Here is a 14,453-nt window from a genome sequence, read left to right as displayed (position 1 = left end):
AAAGTCAACTGCCAAACTTTGCCAAGACCAAGTAATCCAGCCCTTCAAAGTTCCTGTTTTACAGAAAAATCTCTCAGATATTATAGACCTGTAGACCAAAGATGCATTTCAAAATTTCAGAGGAACCTTGGATGACTATCTAGGCAAGCAGATGTCTCTGTCATTTCTATAGTTTGGGAATCTTCTTGTTCTTCACTCCCTGTGTACTCAGGGAATACTGTATCCTTTTCAGATATCTGATGGGTTTTAAGATGGGTTATAGTTTCACTATTTTCTTTGTTACCAAATTCAAAAAATAAACTCATAAAAGAGATGTAAACTTTATAAAGGTTGAAAGACATAAAGACTTAATTTGTTTATATAAGATAATATTTTAAGGTATAAAATGATATTTTAGGAAGGTAATACTAGTTATAATAAAAAGTGGTCTCGGTATAGAATTTTAGATTCACTAAGATAGGATAGATATTAGAGTGCTTTCTTTGAATTTTCCAGATACAAATGGGCTAGATACTGTGAATGTAATTCTTATCTGGTAATTCTTATTGTGTATAGTATTACTGTGTTAGAGTTAAAACCTTTCCTTTTTATTTAGACAAAAGAGGGACAATGTTATTGGATAATCTTTTTGTATGCTATAAGATGTGTCTCTGTTTTACCTCACCTGCCTAAGGTACCTTCTGATTGGTTTAAATAAAGATTTGATTAGTTCATGGATAAGCAGGAGAGGATAGGTGGGACTTTTGGGGAGAAAGAGGAACTAGGCAGAAGAATGTGACAGGCAGAGATTACCAGCAAGATGCAGAGGACATCAGACATAAATTATGGAGAAAAGGTAACAAGCCCCATAGTAGAACATAGATTAATATAAATGGGTTAATTAAAGTTTTAATAGCTAGTCAGGAATAAGCCTAAGCTAAGGCTAAGCTTTTATATTTAATAATAGGTCTCTGTGTCATTATTTGGGAGCTTGTGGTCCAAAGAAAGTCCAAATCCAGGGAAGTGCCTAGAAACGGGTTTCTTTGCAAACCCCACTATTTCTAAGAGCCGCTACAGGTCTGCCATTGTGTCTGTTAGTTGTTGATGGCTGTACCAAGTACTTACTTAGCTACATCAGCAAAACTTTCTGTGTTTACCCAAGAGAGGGACTCTCTTGAAACCCCAATGGCAGAAAGTCTAAGGAACAACAGCTGTACGGCCATAAGAGTCTCTGTTTATGATGGAATTTAATTGCTAGCTACATTGCAGGAGACTTTCTTTGACTCACTGAGTGTTTTGTGCATGAGAAAATAAGTTGGCCTCTGACATACCCACTAGGAATGGCTGCCATTTGCTGGTGTTTATACTAAGGATTTATAGGATTAAATTCCCAGTGGAAAGTTCTCTTGGTGTATATCACCCAAATGAAGTCATTTGCTTGCCTAAACAATTTTTATTTTATCTCTCTTTAAAAACAAAATGCTTCACGAGTGACCTGTCTAAAACAAGTGTCAGAAAAAAGTGATATTTTGAAACAGAAACTTAGAAGAAAACTAGACTTGCACAACCCCAGAGAACCTAGACAACAAAGAAGACCCTAGGAGAGACGTACATGGATCTAATCTAGATGGGTAGTAGAAAAAGAGACAAGATCGCCTGAGCAAATTGCTAGCATGGGAATCATGGGAGAGGGTAGAAGGGGAGGGAGCAGAAAGAAAAGGAAGCAGAGAAAAATATATAGCTTAATAAAAACAAACAAAAAGACAAAAAAAAGATTTTTTAAAAACAGGTAAGACATAGCCAACGTTTGTGTTCACCTTGTAGAGTCTGATTATATGAGAAATATTTTGCCATGTTTCATAGTCAGAATTTCCAAAGGAAAACTTTAATATCTTTCCCCCAACCCCCTCTGCTCCTAATTAGCTATTTGCACCATCTGCGACAGCCACGGATGTTCAAAGAATTCAAATTTTGGTTTCCAGAAGCAACATGGGGAGGTAACAGTTTATTTCATCTTACACGTTACAGTCCATCACTGAGGGAAGTCCAGGCAGGAATCTGGAGGCAGTAGCTGAAGCGGAGAATACGGAGGAACAATTCTTACTGGCTTGCTCCCCACAGTTGGCTCAGTTATGTTTTCTATACAGCCCGGAGCCACCTGCCTAGCGGTAGTACTACCCACAGAGGATTGGGCCTTCCCACATACATCAGCAATCACAAAAATGCCTAGAGGCATCCATTGGCCAATCTAATGGAGGCAATTCCTCTTTGAGAACTCCCCAGATGTGTCACACCAACCCAATAGTCAATCTTTCTCAACCAATCCTGATCCAATCTGGCTCAAACATCACTAAAACATAAGTTCACGCTCCTCTGTGCCGATTCCCTTTTGGTCATTCTATTTCCTCAACCTAACAGTTCTTTGTTCCCTTCAAAGGCCACTTTTCCTGTGAAGTCACCAAGTTCCCCTAAGCAGCGACCCCTCTGTCTTGAATAGTATGCTGTGCAGCATTGCTAGTCTCCATTCCTTGCAGCTATTTAGAAATCCAGTGTCCTTGTCAACGGCAAGTGTTCACCCCAGGACAGTTGAGAATATGGCTCTCCCTCATATTCAAATCCCCTGAGGTACAGAGGACACTGCCTTGCATATGGGAAGGATTCAACATATACTGACAATATGATTTTTGTCCAAATAAGATACTACTGGTTGAGTTATAGTTTCGTGGTCTTCATTGTACCCATTGCCTTTATACTCAAATAGATGTCTCTTAGCCTTAAGAGCTCCCAGGGAGAGTGGTGCTAGTTTCTCTAGGGAACAATACTTCCCAGGCAATTGTTCACCACTGGCTCCTACTACAAGTGTCACTGTAAATACTATAGTACTTGGTTTCAGTAACAGGCTCAAAGCCAAAGACAAGTATAAGAAACTCTTAAATTGCTATTGACTATTTATATGAAGAGACCTAAAAAAGAAGCATCTACTGTTTTCAGAAGAATTACAGCTAGGATAATGACTTACTAAGTGACAAAAACAATGGACTTCTCATTGGGTTAAGAACTGCTTTTCTGGGACTGGAGAAATGGCTGCTCTTGCAAAGTACACAAGTTTAAGCACGCACATCACCATGTCATAAGGCTGGTAACACCAGATCTATGTCTTCTGATGCCCTCTTCTGGCCCCTGTGGGCACCTACACACGTGCATGCACATCACCATGTTGTAATGGCTGGTAACACCAGTTCTACATGTTCTGATGCCCTCTTCTGGCCCCTGTGGGCACCTACACACGTGCACACACATCACTATGTCGTAATGGCTGGTAACACCAGTTCTACATGTTCTGATGCCCTCTTCTGGCCCCTGTGGGCACCTACACACGTGCACACACATCACCATGTTGTAATGGCTGGTAACACCAGATCTATGTGTTCTGATGCCCTCTTCTGGCCCCTGTGGGCATCTACACACGTGTACATACTCACACAGAGATACACACACAGACGTAAATTAAAAAGCGAGATAAATCTTTTTCTCTTTAACAAACTGGTTTTCTAAAGTGGCAATCGTGAGAGTCAGAATGAAAGAGGTGGGTTTTGTTGCTGTTGTACTGTTTAAACTTTTTTCATGCACTGCCTGGCAGGCATTGATAGTGTCTAGCTCTTGTATGTGAGTAGATATCCAGCTCTAAGCATGGAACCTCTACCTAAAACTGTCTTTAAAATGTGGACATTGATCATCAAATAAAACAGAAACTAGACAAGTTCTTCAGGATGCTTCCATACGTGACACGGTGGGATCTATCACACAGACCCAGGATCTTTCCATATCATTGCTCTCTCATCCACAGGCTTCAACCTGTCATAAAGATGGCTGCTCTAAGCCCTGGCTGATTTGTCTCTGTTGTTGTTGAGGATGACAATATTTGATTGGGGTGCGAGGGGTAAAGTAAATATCTTTTTCTAATTATGTAAATAAAAGTCCCCTTTTGCTTTGATTGGGTCATTTTATGTCAACTACCTAGTGCAGATAAACAACTGTCTACAGGGAAACATTATGTACCAATCTGCTCAGATTTAGGTCCCTGAAATCAGTTCTAAAGGGGAGGTCAGAATTTTCATGGTAGGCTAAGACTGAATTAAAATCATTTAGGAAGAGATGTAACTATAAAAATCATACTGATACTCAAAAACACACAGAAAGAGGAATAGAGTTAATGCTTTACAGGATAATGATTGTGAATATTATCTGAAATTACTATTGAGATGACAATAAATGACTTTTTAAATTAAGAAATTAAAGTTTGTTAAACATACTATTTTAAAGAACCTGTAATGATTTCTTGAGTGGGAGAATTACAAATAAATGACAACATTTCTCCAATTTGGTCTTCTTCAATGAAGAAATGGGAGTTACCTAATGTAGAGTGTGAATCTCATGAGGGACAGATCATGTCTGCCTTCCCTAGTGCTTATCCTGAGCAAAAGGAAACGGTCAATGTTTTCCTGGTTGGATAAGTAATATACAAACAGTCCATTAAATGATAGAGACTTGTGCTAGAACAGGTGCCAAGTGCACTGACTGCAGATGCACTGGACTATAAAGAGTGCCAAGGGAAGGCTCTGCAAACAAAGGAACCAGATAAAGGACCACATATCAATTGCTGCCTACCTACAAGCCAGCAATGCCCAGAACCCTAGCAAACGTATATGACAGCACTGTAGCCAAGCAAATGTACTCCTTTGCTCTTTAAAATGTGGTTATGTGTTTGGAAGATAACTGCAAGGCCAGCACAAGGACCCAAGTTTATTTCCAAAGCTTACACTAAACACACATGTGCGCGCATGCACACACACACACACACACACATATGCATGCATGCACACATGCACATACACACAAAACAAGTAAAACTCAGACATAAAAACATGCACCTTTAATCCCAGGGTTGCAGAGGTGGGCACAGGCAGATTCTTGGGCCTACCTGGCCTGCCAGCATAGTCTACTTGGCCAGTTGAAGATGGGGAGTACCTGAGGAAGAACGTCTAAGTGTGTACTCTCATCTGCACAGACACGTGTGTGCAAATGCATTTGCACACATGCTTCACATACCCTCTGATGACATGCACACGTGTGCAGGTGGTACTTGAAACTGCCCATCCATGAACTGTGGAGGCCCCAATATCCCCTGGCACCAGCTAGTGTAGTGTCGTCTCTCGTCAGAAGTCACCGCAGACATTCCCACGGACACCCCATCCCGCCACTGCCCACACAAACCAAATGTGCCCTCCTAGATTTCCCTATAGCTCGATTATAAAGGGACTGGGTGTCACGCTCCCCCAGAGCCACTGTCTTTCTGTACACTTTCTGCATCCACGCTGTCCAGCTGTTGCACTGACCTTCCGGGACATTGGAACTTCCCGCCTCCAAAAGCCATGAAGCCGTCCAAGAAAGCATTCTTATCTAAATTTGCCTCTTTCCAGCGTTCCTGTGGGAAGAAAATACTTTTTTTTTTCCTAAACCAGCCTTATATAAATAAGCTTAACTCTACTTCTCTGGGCTAAAAATGATGCTGTACAGCTAATCCTTGCATACAAAGTTGCGGTGTTGTGGGTCATTTTTTCCAACCTGTTATTAATATCAGACACAATTGTGGTTTTGGAACATGAACTTATAAACAAAAAGGACTTAACAAGAATCCTATTAAGTAGAAGATGTAAATGACAACGTAAATCACCTACAGAATTGACCTCAGCGGAGGGAGACTATTTATAACACAGTCTCAGGCTTTATCATAAAATTAATCATAATAATAAATTTAACAGCAAGGCACTGACAAAACTGCTTGCCTGGACGAAGCCTGGGACATGGAATAAATACATCTGGGTGCCAGTGCTCCCAGACTTTCCTAAGGGCAAGGCATGAACTAGATGAACTCTTGGAACAGCGCAGGCCTGTGATTCCCCAAGCAGATGAAGCAACAGATCACCACTTTAATTTGCTGTGTTTTTATTTTGTGGGCTCCTTGGAAACCAGTAACAGAAGCAGTTGCCCAAGAAACACAAAATAAGACTTCCTTCCAGCAGAGCCAGGGCTACTGGCTTTCATATTCTTTCCTAATTTTGTATAAAAGTCCATCTTTGAGGATGCTCGTTCCACACTCCACTTGACCTGTCAATGGTGCGACATCTACATTGAAAATGCTATTGGTCCATCGTAGCCAACTTTGGACACGGTTGCCAGAATATATGGCTACTTACTGAGACATACTCAGTTAATTTATGTATTTATATTCTTAGCAAAAAAACAACAGAAATTATAAAGGATAATACATATTGAAAGAGAGCACTTACAGGTTTGAATGAGTCAGGTTCAAGAAAATATTTTGGATTTCTGTGTAGCCAGAATGGAGACACCATCAATAGATCACCAGGAGGAACTGTGTGGCTCTAAAATAGAAAAATCAGCTTCAAATAACTTATTTTGAAATAAGTTTTAAGGAGAGTTTAGATCATTAAAAACAAAGCTACAGCTATACTGTGAAAAAGTAACATGAAGGGAACCTGCTTGCTTGTTTGTGTTTTCTGTCCTGTCAGGTTCCCCACAATTGTTTGGCTACAAAGAAAATCACACATAGGTCTCCATAAATTATAAGCTGATTGGCCCATTAGCTCTAGCCTCTCACTGGCTAACTCTCACATCTTGATTAACCCATTTTTCTGATCTATGTTAGCCATGTGGCTCAGTACCTTTTTTCAGTGGGGCAGATCACATCCTGCTGCTTTGGTGGTCTGGGCAGGAGTGGGAGGTATCAGCTTCCTCCTTCCCAGAATTCTCCTGTTCTCATTACATCATTTCTACTTCCTGTTTGGTTTTCCCACCTATATTTCCTGCCTGGCCAATCAGCGTTTATTTATAACATGATTGACAGAATACAGACAATTTTCCCACACCATTTTATAGTAAGTGTAAGAAAAACCCAACTTTCCTAGCTACGTCAATCTCTGTCTCTGTGTGTTTGTGTGTGTGTGTGTGTGTGTGTGTGTGCACGCGCGCGCGCGCATGGATACGTGCCATGGCATATGTGTAGCAGACAGAGGACAACTTTGGTTGTTGGATTATGGGAACTGAATTTAGGTGTCAGGCTTGAGACATCTCACCAGCCCTAATGTTTTAGATTCAGGGTCTCTGGCTGAACCTGGAGCCAATCATTCCAAGTTGCACTTGTTGTCCAGCAAGTCCCTGGGATCTGCCTGCCTCTTTTTCCCAGAACTGTAATATTGAGTGCACACTGACACACCTGGCTTTTGTTGGAGACCTGATCTTCATTCTTGCAAGACAAGTCCTTTCACAAACCAAGCAATCTCCCCTTTTCCCGGGATAGATAATTTCTATGGTCTAATTAGAAGATGACTAGTTTCTAATTCTGATTACTAGTCACTTGTACATGTTTGACTATACAGAGGTAGATATTAGTTAAATGTCAGCATTTTATTTTCTTAAAGATTTATTTTATTTTGATTACGTGTTTGTCTATGTACATGGGGAGTCTAGAAGAGGGCACTGGATTCCCCTGGAGCGGGAGTTATAGCCAGTTGTGAGCTGCCATGTGGGTGCTGGGAGCCAAACCTGGGGCTTTTACAAAAGCAGTACATGCTCTTAACCACTGAGCCATCTCCCCAAACCTGATTTTTTAAAATTATGTGTATGTGAGTGTATATGTATATGCATGTTATAGAGGCTTCAAGAGGATGTCAGATCTTCTAGACCTGGCATTGCAGGCAACTGTGAGCCACCCAGCTTGAGTATTGGGCACAAAACTAGGCAGGCAAGGGGTGCACATAGACACACAAACACACACACATGTGTGTGTATACATATGTATGTGTCTATGTGTATATACACACATGTGTGTATATATATGTGTATGTGTGTATATATACATATATGTGTATATACATGTGTGTATACAGAATGATGAATATAAAAAGACTGATTCCCCACTCTTTATTATTATTATTAATAATTAGTATAATTAATTAAGTAGTCATTGTTTTCACTTGTGATAATTTTTTAAATAGAAATGCTCAAACTTTCAAAAATAAGAAAACAAATGCATTAATATGTAAAAAGAATCAGTATAGAGAAGTTGAGGAGGCGCCCTTTGTCAATCTTTGCGAACCTCTGTCCTCCAGAGGCATATGTGCAGCCCATATAAAACACACACACAGCACATACCACACACACTATAATCAAGTGATTTATCAGGGAAGTGAAAGGCTGATTTAATATTTGATTATTAATAAATGTAACCAATGTCAGCAGGACAAACATGGGAAAGCATATGGTTCTGTCAATTAATATAGAAAAGCGAGAAAGAAATTTATGATTAACAAAATTCTCAGCAAAAGAGAAATAAAATGACTTGAACTTGACAAAAAGCATCTATAAAAATTCTATACCCAGCATGGTGAAAATGAAAGGCTCTCCCCTTGAGACCAGGACAAAGCCCTGCTGGACACTTTCCTTTTTTTTTAGTTTTTCGAGACAAGGTTTCTCTGTAGTTTTGGAGCCTGTCCTGGAACTAGCTCTTGTAGACCAGGCTGGTCTCGAACTCACAGAGATTCACCTGCCTCTCCTGCTGGACACTTTCCATCGTCAACAGAGTGCTGCAAACCACAGCCAGTGTGATTATAAGAAAACAAAAGAACAGAAATAAAAACAATGCCTACATCAAAGAAATCACCGAAATCTACAAACATTCCTAGCTATTGGCTGGGAATACAGCTTGGTAGCAGAGTGCTTGCCAAACATGCACAAGGTCCTGAGTTCTATCCCTGTTACCCCAGAAAAAAAACAAAGAGCAATCGTATGCCTGCATAAACCAAAACTTTAAACAACAGCAAAAGACCATAAATAAGCCAGGCAGAGTGAATAAAAACTTACAACCCTAGTACGTTAGAGGCAGAGGCAGGAGAGTCATCACAAGTTCCAGGCCAGGCTGAGGTACACATGTGTCCTTCTCAGAATAAGCCTCCGCTAACACCCTGCCCCAAATGACCACTCACGAAATTTCTAAAATAAACGAAATAATAGGAACACATAGTGTTTTAGAAATTTGTTTGCTTGAAAAAGCCATCAGGACACTGACACAGAGACATCTATATTAAATCTGTGAATTATCTTTTGAACCAGAGTACAATGGTGCATAGTGGAAGCTCAATTGGGATTATACTAACATTCAGAGGAACAAACACATTCCTCTGCTTCACTGTGACAGGCAGACAACTTCCTCTCAGAGCACATTCACAGTTTAAAGTAATTGATAGATTAATTAAAAGTAAAACTATCCAAATCCCAGTAAAACAAAATGCTATAGTTTATGTAAGATTAATGAAACTAACTTTGTCTTCCTGAGTCTACCAGGTGCTCTAGCACAAGGTAATGATGAAACTGATCAGTTATTAATAGAAAATGTGCTGGGGGCCTCAGAATTCCATAAAAAAGACTAAGTAAATAGCAAAGGTTTGAAAAAGAATTTTTCCATCACTCAGCAACAACCCAAGGAAATTGTGAAAAAATATCCTACTTGTTCCTTGTATAATCAAACTCCATGACCTGCAGGAATAACCCTAAAGGTATGCAAAGAAATTAAATTTGGCAAATGGATGTGCTTCATTTTTCAGAAATAGGAAAATTAAAATATGTACACCATATAACAGATACATAGTCAGGATTATGGGCAACTGCTTTGAGTTCTGAAAAGGCTGATTCTGTAATTACACACCTATCAGAAGTCATGGCCATCATGGTAATAACTACATAAATTAAAACTGACAATGCTCCAGCATATATCACTAGTAAATAAAAAAGATTTTTGCATATTATAATATAAAGCATGTTACAGGTATACTACATAATCCTACAGGACAAGCAGTTTTAGAAATATCTAATTGCACTTTAAAAGAAAGGGGGTAATAAATACCCCTCAGAGATAGACTACATAATGCCTTATTAACCTAATTTTCTAAATGCTAATAAGAAAGGAACAACAACTGCAGAGACAATCAAATGATTGTGGGGCTACTAAGCTAAACCAACAGAAGGTATCTTGACTTCAAGATTTGGGTGTAAGCATATTTTAGTTAAGGGAGCCACCTTAGGGTTGGCAAGAGACTTGAAACTAGAGTGGCTCCCAGGTGCCCAAGGCGATGTCCCCAGTTAGTTCCTTGGGCAGCTGAGGATAGGGAACCTGAAATGACCCTATCCTATAGCCATACTGATGAATATCTTGCATATCACCATAGAACCTTCATCTGGCGATGGATGGAGATAGAGACAGAGACCCACACTGGAGCACCGGACTGAGCTCCTAAGGTCCCCAATGAGGAGCAGAAGGAGGGAGAACATAAGCAAGGAAGTCAGGACCACGAGGGGTGCACCCACCCACTGAGACAGTGAGGCTGATCTATTGGGAGCTCACCAAGGCCAGCTGGACTGTGACTGAAAAAGCATGGGATAAAACCAGACTCTCTGAACATGGCGAACAATGAGGGCTGATGAGAAGCCAAGGACAACGGCACAGGGTTTTGATCCTACTTCATGTTCTGGCTTTGTGGGAGCCTAGCCAGTTTGGATGTTCACCTTCCTAGACCTGGACGGAGGGGGAGGACCTTGGACTTTCCACAGGGCAGGGAACCCTGACTGCTCTTTGGACTGGAGAGGGAGGGGAAGAGGAGTGGGGGGAGGGGGAGAGGGGCGGGAGGAGGGGGAGGGAAATGGGAGGCTGGGAGGAGGCGGAAACTTTTTTTTCTCAATAAAAAATTAAAAAAAAAGAATAACGGGGTAATATATGTCATAAGAGTTAATAAAACACGGCTAGCTTTATCCCCCCCCAAAAAAGATTTGGGTGTAAGGATATGTTGCTTTGGAAAAGAGGTTCGCTTTTGTTTCCACAGAAGATGAAGAGCTGTGAAATCTTCTAGCTAATGTGGCTTGATCCTTGAGAGGTTTCCATGGGAGCAATGACACAGGTGATCCAATATCCAGAACAGCTTCACGGCAACTGGATAAGAGTATCCAGTCTCACAGAGTGCTACAACCAAGTTTTAACCATAATTCTAATTTTTCTCAGGATTCCCATATGATTAACAGCACACCCAATAAGCAGGAATTATTATAGAAAACTATACCCAAATTCCCAAGATATTGTTTATAAATGTTCATTTTCATTTAAAGGGGTTGGTTATAAATGATTAATGGTCATAGCCAATCTCTTTCTAAAGAAAAGAGGGGGTGTGATATATAAATGATAAAAAAGCAGATTATTGAATCTACTTTAATCCAAAAAACAACTGTCAATCTCAAAATACTTTATATTGGTATGGATTTTGGTTTATTGATACAAATTTCAGGTCAATTTTGTTATACTATATGTATAGTTCTACTCTGGTTTAAGGTATTATCTTTATGTAGTTCATTGAAAAAATGTAATATATAGTTAAAAATACAAATTATTAGTCATCTATAATAGTCAAACTTATGTTGTATTAGTTAGGTTTTCTAGATATGCAGAGATATATTCCAAATAGATAGGTAATTTTCAAACACTTCAAAGACTTACAGAATATGACATTTAAAATGTTTTAAGAACGTAGATATTTCTCAACAGTGAGAGATGCCTGCTCCTGGAAGCACCAATTACTTCAAGAGGATGATGGGCATCAAAGAAGCTCTTTAAGAAGTTTGCTTTCAGTGTGTCAAGATTAGTCATTTGTGCAAAAAAAAAAAAAAGCTCTTGCCTTGACTGCTTGATAATATGCTGTATGAACTGGACATGTTTGACCCATAGAAAAGTGACTGCTGAACAAGGTGGGGTAGTCCTTCAGGGTTCCTGCTTCATGAAAGAGTCTGCCAGACATTCTGCAGGACACAGAAGAAAGGACTGACGAATTTTGCCAAAACAGGCGTGACAGTCCTTCAGATTTCCTGCCTCACTGACAAATCTGCCAGACATTCTTGGCCTATAGGCTAAAAATGAATGCCCCAACATTACAAAAGAACTTTGGGTAACTGTCCAGGAAGCCAGATATCTCTGTCATTTCTAGAGTTTTGGAAGTTGCTTACAATGCAGTTCCCGGTTACTTAGGTAACATCATATCCTTCACGGGTCTCTGATGGAGTTGAAGACTAGACAGATATAATTGTAATTTTCCTTAGTTATGATAAAAGAAAAATTAGATATGAAACGTTAGACTCAAAGAGATGAAACAGATGATATAATATTTTATTTAATTTTGTCAAATAGAAATAGACTAAATGTTGTACCCCTGTAATTCTTTCTTGATGACCAATTTGTTATATGTATTTTTACTATGTTAAAGTTAAAACCTTCCTTTTTAACTAGACAGAAAAGGGAGATGATGTTGGATGCCCTTCTGTATGCTGTGAATATGCCTTATTATCATTGGTTAATAAAAAAGCTGATTTGGCCAATAGCCAGGCAGAATAGAGCCAGGAGGGAAATCAAAATAGACACAAAAAGAAAGAAGGTAGAGTCAGGGAGACACCAGCAGAAGCAAGACATGAGGTAAAAAGCCACAGAGCTAATGGTAAATACAGAATAATAGAAATGGGATGATTTAATTTGTAAGACCTAGTTCATAATTAGCTTGAGCTTATAGGCTAAAAAGTTTGCAATTAATATTAAGCCTCAGAGTGGTCATTCAGTAACTGGCAGGTGGGAGAGAACTGTCCACTTACAAGAATGGGTGGAGAATTCTAAGAGACCAGGAAGGAATAGCGTGTCTTCTGGATGTGGCAGAGCTGTGCTTTCATGAGTTCCTGTAGTTGCATGTTCAAGGTATGCCCAGGCTCAAGTCAACATGGATGGGGGAGGGGCACACAGGTCCCCATCCCTAGCTGAGGAGCTATGTATAGCTGACGGCTGCCAGGGGAGGACAAACCCATTTTCTCTAAGGTGTAGCCTCTGACAGGTTATCCAGGCTCTACATTCATGGCTATATGAGCAGCATTAACTATATTCAGTGTGTGTTAACTAAACAAAGAGGACACCAAGTTTGGGAAGAAGACAGGGGAAATTATCTGAAAAGAACTAGAGGGGGAGAGGAGCGGTGAATGTAACTGAAAATCACCATATGCACATATAAAATTCTTGAAATAACATTTTTAAAAATAAATACCATTGAGTCAGCTGACAGAAGTCCACCTGCTTGGCTTAAACAACATTATATAACTGATATGGAATCACATGGCCAAATTTCTACTCAAAAGTTTATAGTTAGTGACAATATTTTCCAAAAGACAAATCTCTCTCTGATGGTGTCACTTAACGTACTGTTTATAGGGTCACTTGGGACTCATGGGAACTTAAGTACACTTTCAAAACCCACTGACATTTTCCATTGGAAAAACGAAATCTTTTTTTTTTGTTGTTGTTGTTTTGTTTTGTTTTGAAGACAGGGTTTACTTGTAGTATTAGAGCCTGTTCTGGAACTAGCTCTTGTAGACCAGGCTGACCTCAAACTCACAGAGATCTGCCTGCCTCTGCCTCTGCCTCCCGAGTGCTGGGATTAAAGGCATGTGCCACCACCGCCCAGCTGGAAAAGTAAAATCTTAAAATTCACAAAGGATCACAAAAGGCCCCAAATAGCTGTAGGAATCTTAACCCAATTAACAAAGCTGGAGTCAGTGTACCACATGACCTAAAAGATACTAAAAAGTCACTGTAATCAAAAGAGCACAAAACCAATTACACAAAGAACAGAAGAGACCCCTGAAATTGATCCATTCATTTATGACTTCTTATACAGATGCCAGTTTTCTTAAGCAGTGGTGTTGGGTTAACTGGGTATCGATATGCAAATGAAAAAATTAGGTTCTTATCTCATACAGTGTATAAAATCAACTCAAATGGATTAAACTTGTGTGTGTGAAATTGCTAGACAACAGTTTCACACACACAATAGATCACACTCATTTCCCGATAGTGATCTGGGAAATGAGGATTTGAAAAATCCAAATGCTGAGACAACAAAAGTGAAATCACACAAACTAGATGACTTTCAACTAAAACTCTTCCATACAAGTAAGGAAGACACAGCTACGTGGACAGACAACCCATGGGATAGGATGAGACAGGTCTGAAGCATACATCTGATAAAAGGTTAGTTTCCAATACAAGCAGCTCAGACAACTCCTTAGTAAGAACAAAGCAGACCTACAAAATATACAAAGATCTAAGCACACAGTTCTTAAAAGAAGAGTCAAGAACTGACTAAGAGATGACGCAGCAGTTTAGAGGGCTCATTGTACTGGCTGGAGAGATGATTCAGGAGTTGTATCTGCCTGCAGTATCTGCTAGAGGACCCCAGTTTGATTCCCAGCACCAACATTGAGCAGCTTGCATCTGCCTATAACTCCACTTTTGGGGTATCCATCACCCTCTCCTGAACTTA

At 39.8% G+C, this 14,453-nt stretch overlaps 1 protein-coding gene across 2 annotated transcripts in view; it reads right to left on the bottom strand.

Annotated features, from left to right (window-relative positions):
- Window positions 1–14,453, bottom strand: part of Cyp39a1 (cytochrome P450 family 39 subfamily A member 1) — a 95,047-nt gene that overhangs the window by 13,257 nt on the left and 67,337 nt on the right. For both annotated transcript variants that reach the window (XM_075980677.1, XM_075980678.1), the window contains 2 exons: window positions 6,330–6,425; window positions 5,376–5,464 (listed from right to left, as the gene is read on the bottom strand). In XM_075980677.1, the coding sequence (XP_075836792.1) occupies window positions 5,376–5,464; window positions 6,330–6,425 (185 nt within the window). The remainder of the gene's footprint in view (window positions 1–5,375; window positions 5,465–6,329; window positions 6,426–14,453) is intronic.

The sequence above is a fragment of the Microtus pennsylvanicus genome, chromosome 7, assembly GCF_037038515.1.
Source record: "Microtus pennsylvanicus isolate mMicPen1 chromosome 7, mMicPen1.hap1, whole genome shotgun sequence".
NCBI classification, from domain to species: domain Eukaryota; kingdom Metazoa; phylum Chordata; class Mammalia; order Rodentia; family Cricetidae; genus Microtus; species Microtus pennsylvanicus.
Note: the sequence above shows the minus strand (reverse complement) of the source record. Positions and strands in the feature narration are given on the sequence as shown.